Genomic DNA, 19,604 nt, shown 5'->3' with positions numbered 1-19,604 from the left:
CACTCTGTTTGCCTGGAGCAGCTATGCGGCCCGGTGGGGGCGCTTACCCAGCCGCAGCCCGTCTCCTGTGAGAGCCTGCTGGCATTTCCAGCCAGGAAGCCGAGGCCCAGAGAGGGCAGCGGCAGTCACTGGTCACCCAGCAGGTCCTTAGTGTGCTGGCCTGAGTTCTCTTCCTCCTCCCTGGGGGCAATACTGGGTCACTTATGGCCCTTATGGGCCTCCGCGGGAGGACACAGGAAGGTCACAGCCCCGCACTCTGCTGTCTCCTGCCCGTAGCTCCACCCACCTTCAGGCAGGCTTCCAGTAGCCACCAGGAGGTGGTCCAGGTGCGGGCTGGGGACAAGGCCGTCCTGAGCTGTGAGACAGAGTCATTCCCCAAGCCAGCCGTGACCTGGTACAAGGACGGGCAGCCCCTGGCCCTGGTGCAGAGGAGCCAGGCTCTGCAAGAGGGGCAGAGGCTGGAGATCCTGGACACCCAGGTGAGCAGCCCGGGGTCAAGGGTGGACACCACCTCCTGGCCCTGGGAGCGTTGCAGGAGGGAGGTGGGCAGGCATGTGGCAGGTATGGGGGGCTGCTCCCTCAGCCTGCAGGACCCCAGACTGAGCTGACAGGCAGCTTTCAAGCTGGGAGACATGGGGAGTTCGCAGGGCTGCAGAGCTGGGTTCTAGTCTGACTGGACACTGACTCATGGCATGACCTCAAGTCATCCTGCCTGTGCTGCCAGCCTCAGTATCCCCTGGATCTAGACTCCTAGGTCCCTAGCTTCGCTGTCTGACTTCTGGGAGTCTGTCCTCCTCCCTCTGTTCCTGGTGCCAAGAAGACAATATGCTAGGGTCATCTCTGTGGCTCCCCTGGTGATCCATTCTGGGCCCTCCTCCTAGCCCACAGCCAGAGGGCCTCTTCCTTCCAGGCCCGATGGACAAGCAGGCCCTGGGAGGGCAGGGTCCAGAGCCTCTGCATTTGCCTTGATGGGCCCTCCTGCTTCTTGAGGCTCTTGGGGAAGGCTGGAGGAGGGTCCCACGGCCCTTTAGCTCCTCAGGCAAGACCAGCATATTGGAGAGTCCCTGACCTGGATCTTCTGCAGCCTGGATGTTTTGGGGGGAGCTCCAGGTCCAGGCACGCCGTAATGAAGTGCTCTTCCTGGTCCAGGTGTCGGATAAAGGTTTATACAGCTGTAAGATCACCAATGCGGCTGGGGAGGCCATCCGCGCCTTCATCCTCACTGTCCAAGGTGAGTGGGGGTGGGCTGCCCAGGGTGGGAGGGTCTGGCAGGAGGTGGGTGGTCATGTGTTAGGGCACAGGTCTGACACGTAGGAGACCAGGACTTGCGGGATCCCAGCAGGACCCTGCCCATGACCTGCTGGGGGCCCTCACAGACTTGGCCCTGCAAGTCTTGAGTCTAGCTTCTGTAAAGGAGGTCAACAGCAGGGCCTGCCCACTGGGCACATGGAAGTCCTGGGCAGCTGTAAAGTGCGGGGCATACGCTGTGGCACCTTGGCACTGAGATGAAGGAGCCCCTGGAGGTCAGACACTTGGGAGGCCTGGGGCCACATCACCTCTGTTGGGGGTACCAAGGGGGCCTGTCCCAGCAGCCCAAGGATGGAACATGGTGACATTTGGCTGGACATGTGACTTAAGCTGGGGGAGGAGGAGACTGTGTGAGCTGCTGAGGGAGCTGGGCCAGATTTTCTTGGGGCCAGATGTATCGGTCGGAGTACCGACTTAGCCGTGTAATGGAGACCTCCGAATACAGTGGGTGAGATGAGAGTTCACCGCTCTCCCAGAGCCCAGAGGGAAGTGTGTAGGGCGGGCAGCTCAGCTCTGCCTGGTAATTCAGGGGCCCAGGCTCCTCCCACTTCGCTCCCCTCCAGTCTCCGAGGGTCTTGTCCCCCACTGTGTTCGGTCCCAGCACCGGGAAAGCAGGAGAGAGCGGAAGCAGGGTGGGGCACGGGTTTATTGTATGTAGAAGTCGTGTCTGTCCCTCCTGCTTGGATGTTATTGGTGAGGGCTGCAGCAGGCCCCCCAGGAGTTGGGAGTGTGATGTCCTCCTGAGCCACCATGTGCTCCACCCACTGCACCCGGGGGGACCAGGTCGGGAGATGCCAGCTGTCCCCCAGGCCTCTCTGAGCAGCTCAGACAGAAGGAAGGAGGGAGATGAGCCTCAGGATTCTGAGATCCAGCTTCTTTCCTTCAGTGCCCCCAACATTTGGGAACCCCAACACAGAGGCAGTCAGCCAGGTGGCTGGGAGCCCGCTGATCCTGACCTGCGACGTGTCTGGCGTCCCTGCACCCACCGTGACTTGGATGAAGGACAGAATGCCCGTGGGTGAGTGCGTCGTGCCTTTTCAGTGTGAAGTTCCTCTGTGTGTTGAAAGCTGCAGCAGCGTTGGCTGCGAACTGCCTTGCCTGGCGAAGGCAGAGGCTGCCGCCACGTCCGCCCACTCCGCTGGCCTTTACTTTGGCCCTTGGAAGACAACTTCAGGCACTGCTCCTACTGGGGGCTGGCCGCGGCCGCGTGTCCATGCCCTCGGTCAGCTCTACGAGGCAGACGCACGGCTGTGCTGTGCAGGGTGGGCTCTGCAGGCCCTGGCGAAGCCAGCCGTCTGGTCCTGGGAGAGCGCTGGCCCAGAGCTGCTCCTCCTGGGGGATGCTACGGTCCTTGCCCGGACGCTGGTCACTCCATGTAGGCCTTTGTCCTTGGCTCCCTGGTACGCTCCCACCAGTGGGGCTGCACCCCTCCCTGTTCTAGCCACCTCTGCCCCTTCTGGAGGACAGCAGCCCTGCCACTAGCCTGTGGCCTACTCTGTGCCCCAGCGCAGGCTCTGCATGGGCAGAAGGATCTGGAAGCACCACTCCGAGCAGGGCATTTGTCTGTTGAAAATCCTCCCATGGCTGTTGCCCTTGAGGCCACAACCAGAACCCCACACGGCTGGGTCAGCCCCTTCTCCCGCTGCGGCTCCCCACCAGCTCCCCCACCCTTTCTTCCCAGTTTTATTGAGATGTAAGATGCAGTTTCTGTGGGGCCAGCAGGTGGCGTAGTAGTTAAGATACTGGACTCCCACAGGCGTGGCTACTGTTGGAGTCCCGGACCCAGAGACTTGAAGTTCACACTGGGCACATGTCTGCGTGTGCGTACCCAAAGTTCCAGGAAGAGAGTGGAGGAGAAGGAATTGTGGCATGGCATCCCCCGGGGTGTGATTTCTGCACTTTCTGTTTCTCTCTGTCTCTCCAGTGAGCACACACACCCTATAACAAAAGTCTCTCTCTGAAAAAAAAAAAAAAAAGATGTAGTTTCCATACCAATTCGCCATTTAAAGCATGCAACGCAATGACTGAGCCCTCTCGCAGGGTCGCACAGCCGCCACAGCAATCCAGCGTGGAGCACGGTTAGGACCCCAGGCCCATTGGCCGCCACGCCCACCCCTCCCCACTTTTCCCGCTCCCAGCCCTGGGACGCGATCACCTGCTCTGTCTCTGTGGACGTGCCAGCTCTGGACATTTCAGACAGGTGGAGCCAGACCACGGGTGGCCCTGTGTGCCCGGCTTTTCCTCTTGGCATGTTTCCAAGCCTCGCCCACGTTGTAGCATGGACCGACACTCCACGCCTCTTTTTTTTTTTTTTTTTGGTTTTTGCTATAGGGCACGTGCGCTCGCCAGAAAGGCAGAGAGAGACAGAGAGACAGAAAGCGAGAAATCACCCCCCAGGAGAGATGGTCATGTCGCAATCCCTTCTCCTCGATTCTCCTCTCAGGATCTTGGACACACACACAACCACCGGGCCCAAGACTTGAACCATGGTTGACTACATGGGAGTCCAGTGACATAGCCATTATGCCAACTGCTGATCCCACTCCATGCCTCTTTAAAGTCACATTTAATTTGATTTTTCCCTTCATTCCCTTTCACTGAATATGCCGTCGTGTGACTAGATCACAGCGGGTTTGTCTGTCTGTCTGTCAGTGGGTGGGTGTTTGGACTGCTTCCACCTGTGGCTGTTATGAACAGGGCTGCTGTGAGTCTGAGTGTGCAAGGCATGCACAAGGCTTCGTGTGGGCGTGGGTTTCCACATCTCTGAGGGCCGTGGCTGGCGTGGCCGTGGCCCTGCCCTCTCTGGGCACCACGGCTCTGCACAGGCCGTTCCCTTCTGGAATCCCCACACGGCACCCCTGCTTTCCCTGTCTGACCCCTGCCCTCATTCACGCTCAAGTCTTGGCTGAGCCTCCTCCTCCCTGGTCCCTCCCCGCCCATGCGCCAGCTCCAGCAGGGGCTCTCAGGGCGTGCATGCCAGCTTGCACTGGCCTCACCGTCCTCGCCAATGCACTCTGAACTCCTTTAAGGCCCGTGCCTGTTGTCAGGTCCCCAGGCACACAGCTGGGCGTGGGGCAGTTGCCCAGCTCACTTGGTGCTGAAGGCTGGCTAGGCAGGCGAGGCTTTGGGCCAGCACGGTCAGCCTGGTGTTAGAAGTGGTTTTGGTAGGGCTATGGCCGAGAACCAAGGGGAGGCACTCCAGACCGGGCCCAGGGGAAGCCCCAGGGTAGCCCACATTGGGGTCAGTGATTGATGGGCCTTCTCCTTGGAAGCGTGCTGAATGGAGTGGGTAGGTAGGGGAGCTGGAAGGCAGTGGACGAGGAGGGTGGGCCGAGGGCAAGCCCCGACGTGGGGGTAAGAGAGGCCATAAGACATAGCAGCCAGAGGCCAGGCTGAGAAGAGCGGGTGTAGAGGCAGCCCTACCTCCCTGGACCTCAGATTCCCACGAGCATCAGACGTGAGGGTTCAAGGGCTCCCCTCCAACCCACAGAGACCAGCGTGGTGCACGGCGTGGTCTCCCGGGGGGGCCGCCTCCAGCTCAGCCGCCTGCAGCCGGCCCAGGCGGGCACCTACACGTGCGTGGCCGAGAACGCCCAGGCCGAGGCACGCAAGGACTTCGTGGTGGCCGTGCTGGGTATGTGTGTGCCCCACACGCCCCCAGATCCTGCCCTGCAGCAGCCCTGCCCCGTCCTTACCCCAGCCTCTGCTGCAGAGGCCCCCCGGATCCGGAGCGCAGGCACCGCACAGGAGCACACCGTCCTGGAGGGGCAGGAGGTGCAACTGGACTGCGAGGTCGAGGGCCAGCCACCACCTGACGTGGCCTGGCTAAAGGATGGCAGCCCTCTGGACCAGGGCGCGGGCCCCCACCTCCGGTAAGCCCCGGCCCAGCCCTCCCCCGGCAGCAGGCCTGCAGCCCCTCACAGCCCTGGCCCCTCCCCTGCACAGGTTCTACCTGGACGGCAGCTCCCTGGTGCTGAAGGGCCTGAAGGCCTCCGACTCGGGCGCCTACACCTGTGTGGCCCGCAACCCTGCCGGGGAGGACGCCAGGCTGCACTCAGTCCACGTGCTGGGTGAGGAGCCAGGGCTAGCCCCCGTACCTGGCCCACAGCAGACTGGCGGTTAGGGCCTCCACCAGGGTCTGGAGCAGCTGGTGTACAGGAGGCCTGGGGTCAAGCCTTGGCTGTGCCCACACTGTGACCCAGCCCAGGGGTCTGACCTCTCCAGGCTGCCATACCTCCTTGCACTGAGGCCCAACCACTCGAGCCCGGGGTACAACAGAGAGTGGGGGGATGACAGAAGAGGAGACCCGGGGTGAAGCTGCGGACCACCCCGCCTCCCACCCACTGTGGCCTCGCCCCTTGTGTGCAGTGGACAAGCTCTAGGATCCCCCTGCCGTGGCCGTGGCTTCCAGAGTCTGTATCTCAGCACCTCCTCCTTGGGTCCTGGGGAGGAGCCCACTGCCCGAGGCCCCTCATGCCCCCCTTTTTCTCTCTCCTAACCGCAGTCCCACCCACCATCGAGCAGGGAGCAGACGGCCTGGGGACCCTGGTGAGCAGGCCTGGCGAGCTGGTGACCATGGCATGCCCGGTCCGGGGCTCCCCGCCCATCCACGTGAGCTGGCTCAAGGATGGGCTGCCCCTCCCGCTGTCCCAGCGGACCCTCCTCCACAGCTCTGGCCGCACCCTCAGGTAGGGGACAGGCTCCCTGGCCCACCTGCCAGCCGGGAGGAAGCTCCAGACACGCTCTTCAGGCAGTATGGGTTTATAGACACTCCGAGGGGGCTTCCAAATAAAAGTAATCTAGGGCCAGTAGGTGACATGGAGGTTAAGGCACTGGATCGCACATGGCCAAGTGCATGGTTCGAGTCTTGGACTAGACAGTTTGAAAGTCATGCTGGGCATGTGTGCATGCACGCCTAAGATCCAGAAAGGAGACTAGAAGAGAGGGACTGGGCATGGCTCGCTCTCTCCCTCCCTCCCGCTCTCTCTGCCTCAGGGTGCACATACCCTATAGAAAAAGAAGAAAAAAAAAATTTAAAGAATAAAAATTAAAATAACATAAACATACACAGGTTTATGACAGAGAGAAAGAGTACCCCACACAGAACTCTGGAGATGGAAGGGCCTCACCTGCAGCCCACTGGGAGTGGCTGAAAGCCAGGTGATGACACCTGACTGCAATGACAAAGCCTGGCAGAAAATCAGGGAGGGCTTCCTGGAAGAAGGGGCCTGAGTAGAGCCCTCCTGCACTGAGGGTCAGTGTAGGTCCTTACTGTTCCAGGCACAGTTCCAGACCCTAGGGTAGAACAGTGAGCAAGACAAAACCCCTGTCCCTATAGCTGCAAGAGCTGGGGAAGGGGCTAGAAACAAACGTGTGAAGTGAAATGCCTGTGACATATTCTACAGGTGACGTGGGCCCAGAGAGCAATGGCGGCAGTGGAGGACACGCAGCTTAGGGTGCTCTGGGAGAGGGGACACTCGGGCAGAGGCAGGAGTGAGTGGGTCCCACGGGGAAGAGTGTCAGGCAGAGGGGCGAGCGCGTCCGAAGGTCCTGAGGCAGGAGCCCCCGTGAGTCTGGGGAGCAGGTAGGGCCGGGGCAGGCAGGGAGGTCGGGTGGTGAGGGTAGACCTTGGCGCCTGGCAAGTCCCGGGTCCTGGGTCCCGGGTGTTCCTGAGACCTGGAAAGCGCGCGCGCGCGCGCGTGTGTGTGTGTGTGCGTGCGCGCGCGTGTGTGTGTGTGTGCGTGCGCGCGCGTGTGTGTGTGTGTGCGTGCGCGCGCGTGTGTGTGTGTGTGCGTGCGCGCGCGTGTGTGTGTGTGTGCGTGCGCGCGCGTGTGTGTGTGTGTGCGTGCGCGCGCGTGTGTGTGTGTGTGCGTGCGCGCGCGTGTGTGTGTGTGTGCGTGCGCGCGCGTGTGTGTGTGTGTGCGTGCGCGCGCGTGTGTGTGTGTGTGCGTGCGCGCGCGTGTGTGTGTGTGTGCGTGCGCGCGCGTGTGTGTGTGTGTGTGTGGCGGGGGGGGGGTGGGAAAGGTCAGCATTCATTTTTATTGTGGCAGAGCACACACACACACAAATTTTGCCGTCTCTCCGGTCCGAGTTACCGCCCGGGGTTAAGTGCAGGCGCTTTGTCATGCAACGTGGCCTGGCTGAAGGGTGGCAGCCACCGGGCCAGGAGAAGGGTGTTCTGGCCATCGGAGCAGCCGGCCCCCAGGCCCGGGGTGAGGCTGCCTGTCAGGGAATAGGAAGGAGTGCCCCATCCTGGAGCCCCCGGAGTCCAGAGCAATGTGGGAGGTTTCTGCAGGCCACGAGAGAAACAGGCCATGCAGCCCCTAGTGTCTCCATTCGTTTCCAGAATGTTCTCATCTTTCTAAAGCGGAACTCTATCCCATGAAACACTGACTCCCATTCCCCTCCTGGCACCCACCGGTCCACTTCCGGTCTGAATTGACTACTCTGGGGACCTCCTGTAAGATGACCCTCCAGGCTGTGTCCTCCCGGATGTGGCTTCTCTCACTGAGATCAGGGCCCTTAGGGTCCAGCCACAGGCACGTCAGAACTCCTATCAGAACTGCTATCCTCCCAGGGCTGAACCTCACCTTGCCTTGCTCTGATTACCCTGGGACAAAGGATGGAGAAGGGAGGGGCTGCTTACCCTGGGGTCTTAGTGACGCAGGGCGAGGCTAGGGAGTCATCTACACCGACTCACTCGGGCTGCTCGCACCCTGTGGGCTGCGACTCATGCTGCTGTGGACATAGGTGTAAACAGCGGGTCATGGCCAGCCGCGGGCGTGCGGGTGAAGGCGCTGGATCCCACATGGCCGACAGCTCGGCTCAAGTTCCAGATCATGACATAAAACACCGGGCTCGTGTGCATGCCCAAAATGATAAGGGGAGAATGGAAAAGGGATTGTGGCATGGCCATGCCCCCTGGGGGGATTGCCCATGTTGACCCCCCATCCCTTTCCCTCTCTCCAGTGAGCACACCTGCCTTACAGCAAATTATTTTTTTAAAAAAAAAGAGAATAGCCATTCATGTCTGCCTTCCGTTCCTGTGGGCTGCCTTGGGTTTTCAGGCAGCCCTTGTGGCTGCCCCATGGACGGCAGGCCGATGAGGGCAGCGCGGGAGGGCAGGCAGGGACTCTCGTGACCACACAGGTTAGGTGTGACAAGCCCGGAGCAGAGCTGCAGGGGGAGGCGGTGAGAGGCAGATTGGTCCTGGATGTCCGGCAGGCAGCCCTGGCTGCACCTGCAGGTGTGTGAAGCCACGCTGCCAAGCACAGCTCGGGGGCTTTCCTCCTAGTACCGGATCCACGGTTCCAAGTTTCTGAGATGGGAGAGCTCGGATGGGAGGCCGGGTGGAGGGTGGGATGCAGGCTCTGGGAGGAGACCTTGGGTGAGAAGTCTGAAGGCATCCAGGGAGGACAGCAGGTCGTGGCGTCCCACTCAGAGTCCACGGCAGTCCACATTTGGGACTGTCAGCACGCCGTGGAGCTGGAGGCCAGCAGTGACCTCACGGCAGGTGTGAGGACGCGCCTGCAGCTCAGGCGCATGCAAGGACTCGGCGAGGTGGCGGGGCAGACCTGAGTCGTGGCCATCCCAGGGGACTTGGCAAGAGCCATTAGGAGGAGCGGTCGGAGGAAAGGGGGTTCCAGGAAAGAGGAAGGACGATGTGCCGGAGAGCGGGGCTGGGAGTGTGGGAGAGCCAGGAGAGGGGGTTGAGCAGAGGCTGCACCCAGGTTGGCACTTCCAAGTCACCCCTCGGGCCGGGTTAAGGGATGAAGGATGGAGAAGGGAGGGGGCGCTCCGACCCAGTACCCCCATACCTCCCATCAGGATCTCCCAGGTGCAGGGGACAGATTCCGGCGTCTTCACTTGTGTGGCTGCGAGCCCAGCCGGCGTGGCCGACAGGAACTTCACCTTGCAGGTGCACGGTATGAGCGCGGGCTGGGGTGCTGGGGGGCTCTGCGGGCCCTTTGGCCTTGGCGGGTGAGAATTGAGCCCTTTGGCCCCTGTGCCCATCCTGGTGGGTCCAGGGTCAGCCCTGGGGGGTGGGGTCAAGGCTGAGCAAACACTGGTGATTTGGCTGCCCAGCTGCCCACTTGTATGCGTTAGACCCTCTGGCATGCCAGGCCCTGCAGGCACCGGGCTACGGCAGGAGTAGACTGGCCCCCTCCACCAGGTCAAGGTGGGGAACAGCTCTGTAGACACAATGACCAAGAACGGGGGAAGGAGAGGGTGTTGTGGGTCACTGAGGGGGCCCTCACCTGGCCTCAAGGCTCAGGGGAGGCTTCCTGGAGGCAGTGAGGTCTCAACAAAGCACTGAAGGTGAGAAGGAGTGGGCCTGGAGAAACGTGTCCTAGCCATAGGAACAGCCAGCCCCAAGGGCCAGGGTGAGGGCCACTTGTCACAGAATGAAAAGGAACCCTCCCTGCTCTCCACAGCGCCCCCCGTCCTGGAGCCCACGGAGTTCCAGAACAGTGTGGCCGTGGTCCGCGGCTCCCCTGTGGTCCTCCCGTGCCAGGCCCGGGGCAGCCCCCTGCCCCTCGTGTCGTGGATGAAGGATGGGGAGCCCTTGCAGTCCCAGAGTCTGGAGCAGGGGCCTGGCCTGCAGCTGGAAACAGCAGGACCGCAGGACACAGGGACCTACACCTGCCTGGCCGTGAGCGAGGCGGGGGAGGCCACGAGGCACTTCCAGCTGACCGTGATGGGTGGGTCGTCTTGTCTTTAGTGCCACCTTTCTGGGCTGGGGACAGAGGACAGGCCTCTGGGGGTGGCAGGGAAGGTGGTGAGGGAGGTGAGTTCTCCAGGGTCTTGGGGCTCTCCTGGGAGCAGGTCAGGGATCAGGCGTGGGCGGCTGGGCTGTCTGATTCTCCTGGCCTGTGCTCTGCCATCTGGTCAGCCAAGCCTGGGTGGTAGAAACAAGAACAAGGGCCACCGAGATCTGGGGGCAGAGTCCTCAGACTCAGCTCGGGCTCACGAGGGTTATCGGAAAGCGTGTTGCCCTCATACCTGATCCCGATGGTTTGAAAGTACAGAGTGCCCCAGATGGTGGCCGTGGTTTCTGAGCGTCCCGGGGCCCTCCGTCTGTGGTCACGTCTACTGTCCACATCCGAACGTGGGGAGCCCACGGCACTGCGGGCCACGGCTGACACAGGGTGGGGTGTCTTACAGACCCTCCCCACATCGAGGACACAGACCAGCCTACAGAGCTGCCCCTGACCGCCGGCGCCCCCATGGAGCTCCTGTGTAATGCCCGGGGCACCCCCCAGCCCAGTGTCACCTGGTATAAGGATGGGCAGGCCCTGAGCAGCCCCGACGGCAGCGGCAGAGGCGGACAGGCGCTCCGGGTGGAGGGTGTGCAGGTGCTGGCGCCCGCGCCCTGGGGAGGAGGCCGGGTGCAGGGCCGAGTGCAGTCATAGAGGTTGGACGACCCTCCCCTGAGGGCTGTGAAGGTGTGGGCCGTACCCCCAGGAGCTCCCAACTAGGTCAGCGCCCAGGCTGATGCAAAGGCAGACAGTGCCCTACTAGGTCAGAGAAGGCCTGTGTAGTCAAGAGGGACCCACGGAGGAGCAGGCCTTGCCCAGGCCCTGCAGATCAAGTGAGATGGAGGTGGAGACAGTGGGTTGGCTGGGGTGGCCGGGAGGGCGAGGCAGCCCCAGTGGGTCTGAGCTGCCCGAGTGGGACACCAGGTCAGGAGGTGGGCAGCCTGGAGCCGGAGGCCACTGCTCACCTGCCCTGTCTCCAGGTGGGCGATGCTGGGCTATACACCTGCCTGGCTGAGAACCCTGCTGGCGAGGCCGAGAAGAGTTTCCGGGTCAGGGTTCAAGGTAGGGGTGAGAGGCAAGGGTGGGGTGGGAGGCAGGGCACAGCCTGGGGGCAGGTCTGTCTCTCACACCCTCCTGTCCCCCTCCAGCCCCGCCAAACGTCGTTGGGCCCCGGGGCCCCCGCTCTGTGATTGGCCTGGCCCCCGGGCAGCTGGTCCTGGAGTGCTCGGTGGAGGCAGAGCCAGCACCCGAGATCGAGTGGCACCGAGATGGGGTCCTGCTGCAGGTGGGTACCTGGCTGGGCGCCGAGAGGCACTGCCTCCTATCCCGGCCAGGCCCCAGACCCAGACCAGACCGGATCCTGGGTGCTGAGGGCTGCTCTGAGCATCTGCTGTCCAGATGTCCTTGACCTCATTGCCATTGTCATCCCTGCCGGGGGTGGGACGAGGCAAGGCTGGGACTTGCTCCCTCTAAGCACACCCCAGTGTACCTTCCAGCTATGCTTAGTGCCTGTGTGACCTGCGGTCAGTAGCTTAGGCTCTCTGTTCTTGTGCCTCAGACGGGGCCGATTTGCTGTTGTGGGCGCAAGGACTACAGACCTTCTGGCAGGAACTCTGGACACGGGGTGTTCGTTCCCTTCCAGAGGAGCCCGTTTCCTCTGAGGTCCTCAGCTGGGCCTGTGGCCAGCCTGGAATGGGGCAGAGGCCACCGTCCACCTCACTGGTTTGTGCCTGGACCTGGCCTGCTCTGAGGGGGTCTGTCCCTGGTGGGTTCTGCAGGCGGACGCCCACACACAGTTCCCGGAGCAGGGTAGGTTCCTCCAGCTGCAGGCCCTGAGCCCCGCGGATGCTGGCAACTACAGCTGCACTGCCCGCAATGCCGCGGGCAGCTCCAGCGTGGCCTTCCATGTGGAGATCCACAGTGAGTGTGGCCCCCCTGCCCTGCACCCCCACCCCACCCCCAGAGCCTGGGCCCCCAGCCTGGCCCCTCTGTGCCCCTCCACAGTGGCGCCCACCATCCAGCCCGGGCCACCTGCAGTGAACGCCTCGGTGAACCAGACAGCTCTGCTGCCCTGCCAGGCTGATGGTGTGCCCCCACCCCACGTGAGCTGGCGGAAGGACGGAGCCCCTCTGGACCCTGAGAGCCTCAGGTGGGAACTGGAAGAGGGGCATCGGGAGTCTCAGCACCTCTTTGCAGGGTGTAAACAAACCCCACTGGGGCGGCTGGAGCAGAAAAGCGACTATCACCAGGACACGGGTGTCCCACAAAACCCCCAGCCGGGCCAGCCGCTGCGCAGTGTTTTGAAGCCCTGGGGCCTGGGAATCTCTGCTTCTCTGTGCATGTCTCTTTCCCCTGCTTCTCTCTCCATGTCTCTTTCCCCTCCCTCTCCCATTTCCTCTGCCAGCAGGAGCACAGCAAAGCTGTCTCCTGGCCCCCAGCTTCACCAGCTCCGCCCAGCTGTGAGCCCTGTGAGCTGTCTGTCATCCTCAGATTCAAATTTCCAGGGCGTGCAACGCCATTGGCCCAGCCCTGGTGACGTGTCCTTGCTTAGGCCAATCAATGTGAGGCCAGGAGCGGGATTACAAAGCACCATGTGGCCTTTGGGAAGGGGCTCTTCTCAACTCCAGGTCCTTCTCAGCAGGAGCGGGGCTGCCGCCTGGGACTCCAGGCAGTGAGGCAGGTCCTGGCCAGGCAGGTAGGTAGAACAGGTAGCAGAAGATGGGACGCTGAGGAGAAAAGACTAGAAAACCGGCTAGCCCACTTTGGCTTAATGAAAACCACTTCCTTTGACCTTCTGTCCCTCTGGCCAAAACAAGCCTTATGCTTCATTAAGATCAAACAGTCGAGGTGGTGGCTTCCAAGATGTCAACCAGCGTTTCCCAGTCGGTGACGGGGGCTGGGTTTGCCCTGACGAGAAACGTGGAAACGCACACTTTGCCGCAGAACCGGCTGTAATTGGGGTGGCAGGGAGAACACATCGGAGGCCAAGCTGATGGAAGCTGGGGGCCCCGAGTTAGGAAAGACACTTGCAGACGAGCCCAGGCCTGCTCAGTGCTCCTGATGGGCCACGGAGAACTTACAGCGGTGCGGACTGGGCCGAGGTCGCGGGCAGCGCGTAACACTCCGCAGTGCGCTTCCACTTGGAGAGCTCCCACTTGGAGAGCTCCCCTCTCGCGCGGTGCAGGGCTCCTTCCTCCCCTCACTGAGTAACCTTGCTCACCTACGGCCACGGCCCTCCTTCCTCGTGAGCTGTGGACACGGACTCGTGTCCTGCTGCAGAGGCTGGCCTGCCCACCCTGGCACCCCTGCGTCTTTTGTGTTAGCTGGAGCCCGGGACGCCCAAAGCAGCCCCTCTCTCAACCTTTCTGACGCTGGGTTGGGGTTCGCAGAGTTCCCGTGGTCATGACCCTGACCCTGGCCTCCTGGACTCTGGGTGCTAACCCCCGAGGTAGCGCACGCTTGCTGGCAGAGCTGACAGCAGAGACAGGGTCCGGCTGGTGCCCGCCCCTCTCGGATCCACTGGCCCGCTGGTCTCCATGGCAGCCCTCCTCATTGCAGGTTGGCGGTTCTGCCTGAGGGTTCCCTGAGGATCCATCCAGTGCTCGCCCAGGACGCCGGCCACTACCTCTGCCTGGCATCCAACTCCGCTGGCTCCGATCGGCAAGGCCGCGACCTCCAGGTCTTCGGTAGGCAGACTAGGAAGGCATGTTTCCACCTCCAGCGGCAGCCCCTGCCGGCCACTCCGCCTGGCTTCTGGCCCACCCCAGCTGTCAGGAGCTGAGGGCCGTGGTCTCCGAGTATGTCCGACCCCCAGCCCGTCAGTCCTGAGCACGCCCATGGTGCCCGAGGGTGACAGTTCCCTTTATGCACATGTCACATACACTCACTACCCTCCTATCCTATCGATGGTGTGGCTGTGTGTACAGAAAAGGCAAGGCATCTTTGGGGAGGCTGGGGAAGGTGAGACCTCGCCCCCGGGGGTACCTGAGGGCAGGCCAGCCGCAGGCGCCAGACCCCAGGATCCCCAGGATCAGATGCTCCGTCTCTTCCCACTCCAGTGTTCACCTTGCCGGAGGCCGATCTGGTGGCCCAGGCCTCGACTGGGGCCAGGGGGAAGTCAGGCCCTAGAGGCTGCCTTCAAGGAGAATGCAGGGGCAGACGAGGGGTGGGGACAGCCCCGAGCCCCAACTTGGGGACCTCCTGCCCTCTCCCTTTGTCCCCTGATAGATGCACAAAGGTGACAGCGAGGGCCTTGGGCTCTGCCTCTGGGAACAGCCTCAGAGCGCTCGCCACCACTCCCCCACCCCTGTCCTGACCCTTCTGATGCCCGTCCTCTCCCCAGAGCCTCCAGCCATCGCCCCCAGCCCCTCCAACCTGACGCTGACTGCCCACACCCCAGCCGCACTGCCCTGTGAGGCCAGCGGCTCCCCCAGGCCCCTCGTGGTCTGGTGGAAGGACAGACAGAAGTTGGATGTCCACCTGCAGCAGGGCACCTACCGGTAACGAGCTGGTCCTTCCACAGGACGCTGAGATGCTCAGGGCAGGGAAGGGGGTCCGTCCCGCAGACAGGGAGCCGGGTCAGAAACGAGGGGCATGCCCAGGGTCTCACTGGAGCCAGGACCCAGCTCATGTCTTGACCTGGGGAGCAGGAGGGTCTTTATACTCAGACAGGAAGGCCTGGTGGGGGTGAGGGCACACGAACGGGCAGCCAGACAGGACAGCACGTGACCTTTACGGCAACGGCCACCACGTGTGTTGAAAGCGCCACCTGGAGGCCAGCAGGTGGCGTGGTGGTTAAGGTGCCGGATCCCACATGGCGACTCCACGGTGCCAATCCTGGACCCAGAAGCCTGAAAAATGTGCCAGGCATGTGTGCGTGCATGCCCACAATCCTGAGAATGGAGAAGGGGTTGCAGTGTGGCCATCCCCCGGGGTGATGTCTCACTGTCCTCTCTGTCTCCGTCTCTCCTTGCAAGTGCCCAGTGGCAAAAATCTAAAGAAAAAAAAAAAACAACCACGTGAAGGCCTGAGTTCGCCCCGTCGGGACCTGGCCACGTGCCTGCCCAGGAGCCTTGCTCCCATGACTGTCAGAGCACTACGGCCGTGTCACTGTCACTAGGGAGTCGGGTGCAGGTCACCATGGAGCTGTGGGTCCTGCTCAGGGGATCCCAGCTGCCCGACTGGGTCACTGCGGCTACCGTCACAGAGTGGGCACGGGGTCACTGCACATACTCACGGAGCTGTGGGCAGACCCAGGATGACACTAAACTGCCCACAGACCCCACAGCTGACACCTGGGAGCGAAAACTTCTAGAAGGCCTTTCTCAAGTCAGGGCCAGGGTAATGGCCATGAGAGCCCCATGTCCAGACTCCCTGGCAGAAGGGTCACACCGGGAGGTCCGCCTGCCAGTTACCGGGCCATCTGTCTGTCTGTCCCAGGCTCTTGCCCTCCCACGCTCTGCTCCTCACAGCCCCCAGCCCCCAGGACTCGGCCCAGTTCGAGTGTGTGGCGAGCAATGAGCTGGGCGAGGCCCGGAGGCTCTACCAGGTGACGGTCCACGGTGAGTTGGGGCGGAAGTGGAAGCCGTGGTGGGGCAGTGCTTCCTTCTCTTGGATGCTCTCCCTCCCTGCGGGGACTTATGCTGGTTTCCTCCCAGCCTGTCTGTGTTTTGTGGAACACCTCCTCCAGGAAGCCCTCAGGCCTTGCCTACCCACACTAAAGTAGCCCTGGCTCTAGCATGGTTGCTGACATGTGGGAGCTGGCAGGAGAGGTCCTTCCCCAAGCCAGAATCTTCTAAAGCCAAGTCTGACCTTATCCCTCACCGCTGCTCCCCACGCTCAGGACACTGTGTGAGGTTTCTGAGCCTGAGGTTCAGCTCATCCCACGGGCCGCCTCGCTCCCGTCCAGCCAGTCGCTTGCTCGGCCCTCTGTCCCCCACCTGGGCACCCAGCACAGCTCCTCTGCTAGGGTGCTCTTCCTTCACCCTCCGACTGCTTCTCCTTCAGGCCCCTCTCCCGCCTCTCCACTCTGAGGGGGTGGCTCCCCAAAGCCCCTCCTTGTGGCCAGCACCTCATCAAGGTGCTCACCACCGCACCCCTGTGCCCGACCACACCCACTGCTGCGCAGACGTGCTCCCGGCGGCCTGGTCTCTCCGTCGTGGTTGCTCCCCACGGCCTAGTCTCTGCCTCCGTCGCGGTTCTCGCCCCCCGCGGTTCTGTGCACCCGGCAGGGCCTCGAGCCTCGTCTTGGGTTTCAGTGCCTCCCACCATTGCCGACGACCAGACCGACTTCACCGTAACCAAGATGGCACCCGTGGTCCTCACGTGCCACAGCTCGGGCGTGCCAGCCCCGGCCGTGTCCTGGAGCAAGGCGGGTGCCCAGCTGGGGGGGCGGGGAAGCGGCCACCGTGTCCTGCCTTCGGGTAAGCAGGGACGAGTCTCCGGGAGAGCCACAGGGAAAGTGAGAGGGGCCCGAAGGTGCTGCAGAAGGGAAGGTCCCGGCCCGGCCCTGCCACGGCTTCGCTGTATGAGCCGGGAGGCCCTGGCCCTCTCCGAGCCTCGAGTCTCGGTAGCCTCTAGTGCAGGCCCTCCGGCGGCTCCCTGCTGCTTCAAGGCAAGTGAGAAAAACAGTGAAAATGAACAATGCAATGAAAGGTTGGCAGCTCGATGGGGACTCCCCAAATTAAACCGCTCATCATTTGGTTACTTAGTGAGCCCCTAAGGTCTGGGACCCAGGGCCTCCGGTGGTTTTCGAACTTGGCTGAAGCAGACCATCTCTTTCCTGCACGCAGTGGCAGCAAAGCCCGACCTGTAAGGGAGGCCACTGTTCTGGCTCCATCGGGGTGGGGGCTCAGAAGGGTCCAGAGGCAAGTGGGCCCTGCCCCCCGCACCCACCCAGCAAGCCCTCAGGGCTTCACTTGGCTGCCCAAATGCTGCCTGCAGTGTGAGAGGGTTAAAATGGTTGAAGGAATAACCAAGACCAAGGGTAAAAGGGCAGAGGAGGCAGTGATCCTGGGAGACTTCCTGGAGGAGGTGAGATTTTAGCAGTGCATAGTGAGAACAGCAGGGTCAGGGAACTGGGCCAGGGATTCCAGGCAGGACAGTGGCAGATCCTGGAACTTCATAGCCAGAGGATCCAAATACTACTTTCCCAGGCTCCATTATGCGCATGGGGAAACTAAGCCCCAGAAAGTGGAGGAGATTGGCTCACGGTATTGCTTCAGGCCAGGAGGGGCAGGCCTAGAACCCTCGTGCCGGTGCTATGGGGTCCCCACGTTGTGTGTACATGGGTGAGGGAGGCAGGCCGGGTAGCCTGGAGCAGAGACGGGGTGAAGCCCTGCCGCCTGCAGCCCTGGGGCCTCTGTCTCCATTACCCATCCCACCCAGGCCGTGTTCCTACCCACAGGTGCCCTGGAGATCACACAGGCCCTCCCCATCCACGCCGGCCGCTACACCTGCACAGCCCACAACGCTGCTGGCGTGGCCCACAAGCACGTGGCCCTCACCGTGCAAGGTAAGGGCCTGGCTGGACACTGCCCTAGGGCGGGGGCAGCTGGGGAGTAGAGGCAGGTGGAGCTGGGCGTGGAGGTGAGGCAGGGGTTCCAAGGCCCGGCCCTCCTCTGCTCAGACTGCGGTGGATTCTTTAGGGAGAAGGGATTGACCCCCTGTCCTTGTCCCTGCGTCCAAGCTTTCCAGCAGCTCCTGTTGCCCTTAGAGGCCTCTGCCCCCAGTGCTCAGAGGGGAGTGGGAAAGCAGCTACCATGAGGCTGGGGTACTGAAGGCGTCCCGGGGAACCTCTGCACCTCGTTTCCTTGCAGCCTCCCCCGTGGTGAAGCCGCTGCCCAGCGTTATTCGGGCAGTGGTGGAGGAGGAGGTGCTGCTGCCCTGTGAGGCCTCAGGCACCCCCCGGCCCACCATCACCTGGCAGAAGGAAGGGCTCAGTGTCCCTGCAGGTGAGTCTCCTCTGGAGGCACCCCAAGAACCCCGGCCCTGGCCTGCTCTGGCTGTCCCCTCCCGCCCCCTTTCTCCTGTCACCAGGAGCACCCTGGGCACTCGATGGGTAAGATGGAAGGTCAGAGAAGGGTCTTGTCTGGGCTCTGGGCCAGGCCTCCCTGCTCAGTCAGTGATCTGCTCACTCAGTCACTCTGACCCCACTTATCATTTGGGTAAAATCTGAAGCAGCTCAAGCCACCTCCTCCCCTCCTGGGGGTCCCCCCACCCAGGCACAAGCCCTTGATTGTCCCTACCATATCCAGGGCCGAGTGTCCAGGTCCTACCCAGTGGACAGCTGCGGATTGTCCAGGTCAGCCCAGAGGATGCTGGGAACTATTTCTGCCTCGCCCAGAACAGCGCAGGCAGCGCCATGGGGAAGACGCGGCTCAGTGTGCAAGGTGGGCCCACAGAGCGGCTGGGCGGGCCCCAGGGACCAAGGGGCTTCCAGGGCCTGCGAGCTTCCCTCCCTGCCCACCTCTGAGCCCAGGCGCACCCCTGCACCCACCAACCCCAGCCCTGCAGTTGCTCTGGATGGATTAGGAGAAAGCACCTTCCCTCATCTCACACCCAGGTCTGGCTCCCAACTGTACTCCTGTCTCCTCTGCCTTCTCTCTGGTCCCTCCTGGGACCTGGGTCACCTCCCTCATTCATTCTGGTTCCCCCACCCCTCCTTCTGTATAAATGTGCCATCGAACGCTCCTTGCCCTTGTCTTGACCAGCCTCGGTCTTGACCAGCCTCGGTCTACGAACGTAAAGGGTCTGCATTGGTCTGAAATCTGCAAAGCGTGCTGGGAGTGTTCGCCCGGGACCGTTGTGCTTTGGCCCGGTGGCCTGCATTAGGCCTGTCCATGGCTGTCTCTGTGGGCAGCTGTCAAGCATGGGGGTTGGACTTGGGCTGTGGACCCGGCATGGCTCCTGGCCCCACACCTCCTCAGGGCCTTCGTCCAGAAAACGGCTCTTGCCTGTGCCTGGAGCATTCCTGGTCCCCAGACAAACCAGTCCGCACGTCTGCCGGCCAGGACGTTCCTTCTGCCCCGAGGAAGCGTCTCCGGCAGGAGGCAGCACACAGGCTATGACGCTACTTTGTTGGTGTTGGATTCTGGGCCTGCCCAAGACCACTGCCCTGGAGCTCTTGATCACTGTGTATGCGTGCTTGTGCATGCACACGTATGTGTATGTGTGTGTGTGTGTGCAGGTGCAGTGGGCTCACTGTCGCAGCTTCACCGAACTCAGGGTCCCAAGTCACCCAGAGCATGGGCGATGCCCTGTGGCTGGAGTCGGTCAGTGCTGGACACCGACTACAGGAAGCTGAGGGACCGTGCCTAGAAACAGGCCCTGGGGTGGGGGCAGCCCACTTCCCCAGCCCTCCCCAAACAGGCCCCCTCTCCCACAGTCCCACCTGTGATCGAGACAGGCCTCCCCGACCTCTCGGCCACCGAAGGCTCCCACGCCCTCTTGCCCTGCACGGCGAGGGGCAGCCCCGAACCCCACATCACCTGGGAGAAAGACGGCCAGCCTGTACCTCGAGCCGTGGGGAGGGTCACC

General features: G+C 62.4%; 1 protein-coding gene across 1 annotated transcript in view; it reads left to right on the top strand.

Moving 5' to 3' along the window:
• The window catches only part of HMCN2 (hemicentin 2), a 170,726-nt gene that overhangs the window by 123,184 nt on the left and 27,938 nt on the right, over positions 1–19,604 (top strand). The window contains 22 exon segments of the mRNA XM_014583202.2: positions 277–479; positions 1,150–1,231; positions 2,195–2,326; positions 4,799–4,942; positions 5,021–5,180; positions 5,254–5,378; positions 5,813–5,996; positions 9,136–9,233; positions 9,744–10,010; positions 10,474–10,664; positions 11,048–11,129; positions 11,216–11,352; positions 11,846–11,987; positions 12,072–12,216; positions 13,626–13,753; positions 14,410–14,566; positions 15,507–15,628; positions 16,325–16,489; positions 17,473–17,580; positions 17,885–18,019; positions 18,323–18,457; positions 19,453–19,598. Of these exon segments, the coding sequence (XP_014438688.1) occupies positions 277–479; positions 1,150–1,231; positions 2,195–2,326; positions 4,799–4,942; positions 5,021–5,180; positions 5,254–5,378; positions 5,813–5,996; positions 9,136–9,233; positions 9,744–10,010; positions 10,474–10,664; positions 11,048–11,129; positions 11,216–11,352; positions 11,846–11,987; positions 12,072–12,216; positions 13,626–13,753; positions 14,410–14,566; positions 15,507–15,628; positions 16,325–16,489; positions 17,473–17,580; positions 17,885–18,019; positions 18,323–18,457; positions 19,453–19,598 (3,188 nt within the window).

The sequence above is a fragment of the Tupaia chinensis genome, unplaced genomic scaffold, assembly GCF_000334495.1.
Source record: "Tupaia chinensis unplaced genomic scaffold, TupChi_1.0 Scaffold144168_1, whole genome shotgun sequence".
NCBI classification, from domain to species: Eukaryota; Metazoa; Chordata; class Mammalia; order Scandentia; family Tupaiidae; genus Tupaia; species Tupaia belangeri.
The sequence above is the reverse complement of the archived record's forward strand: the minus strand, read 5'-3'. Positions and strand labels throughout refer to the sequence as shown.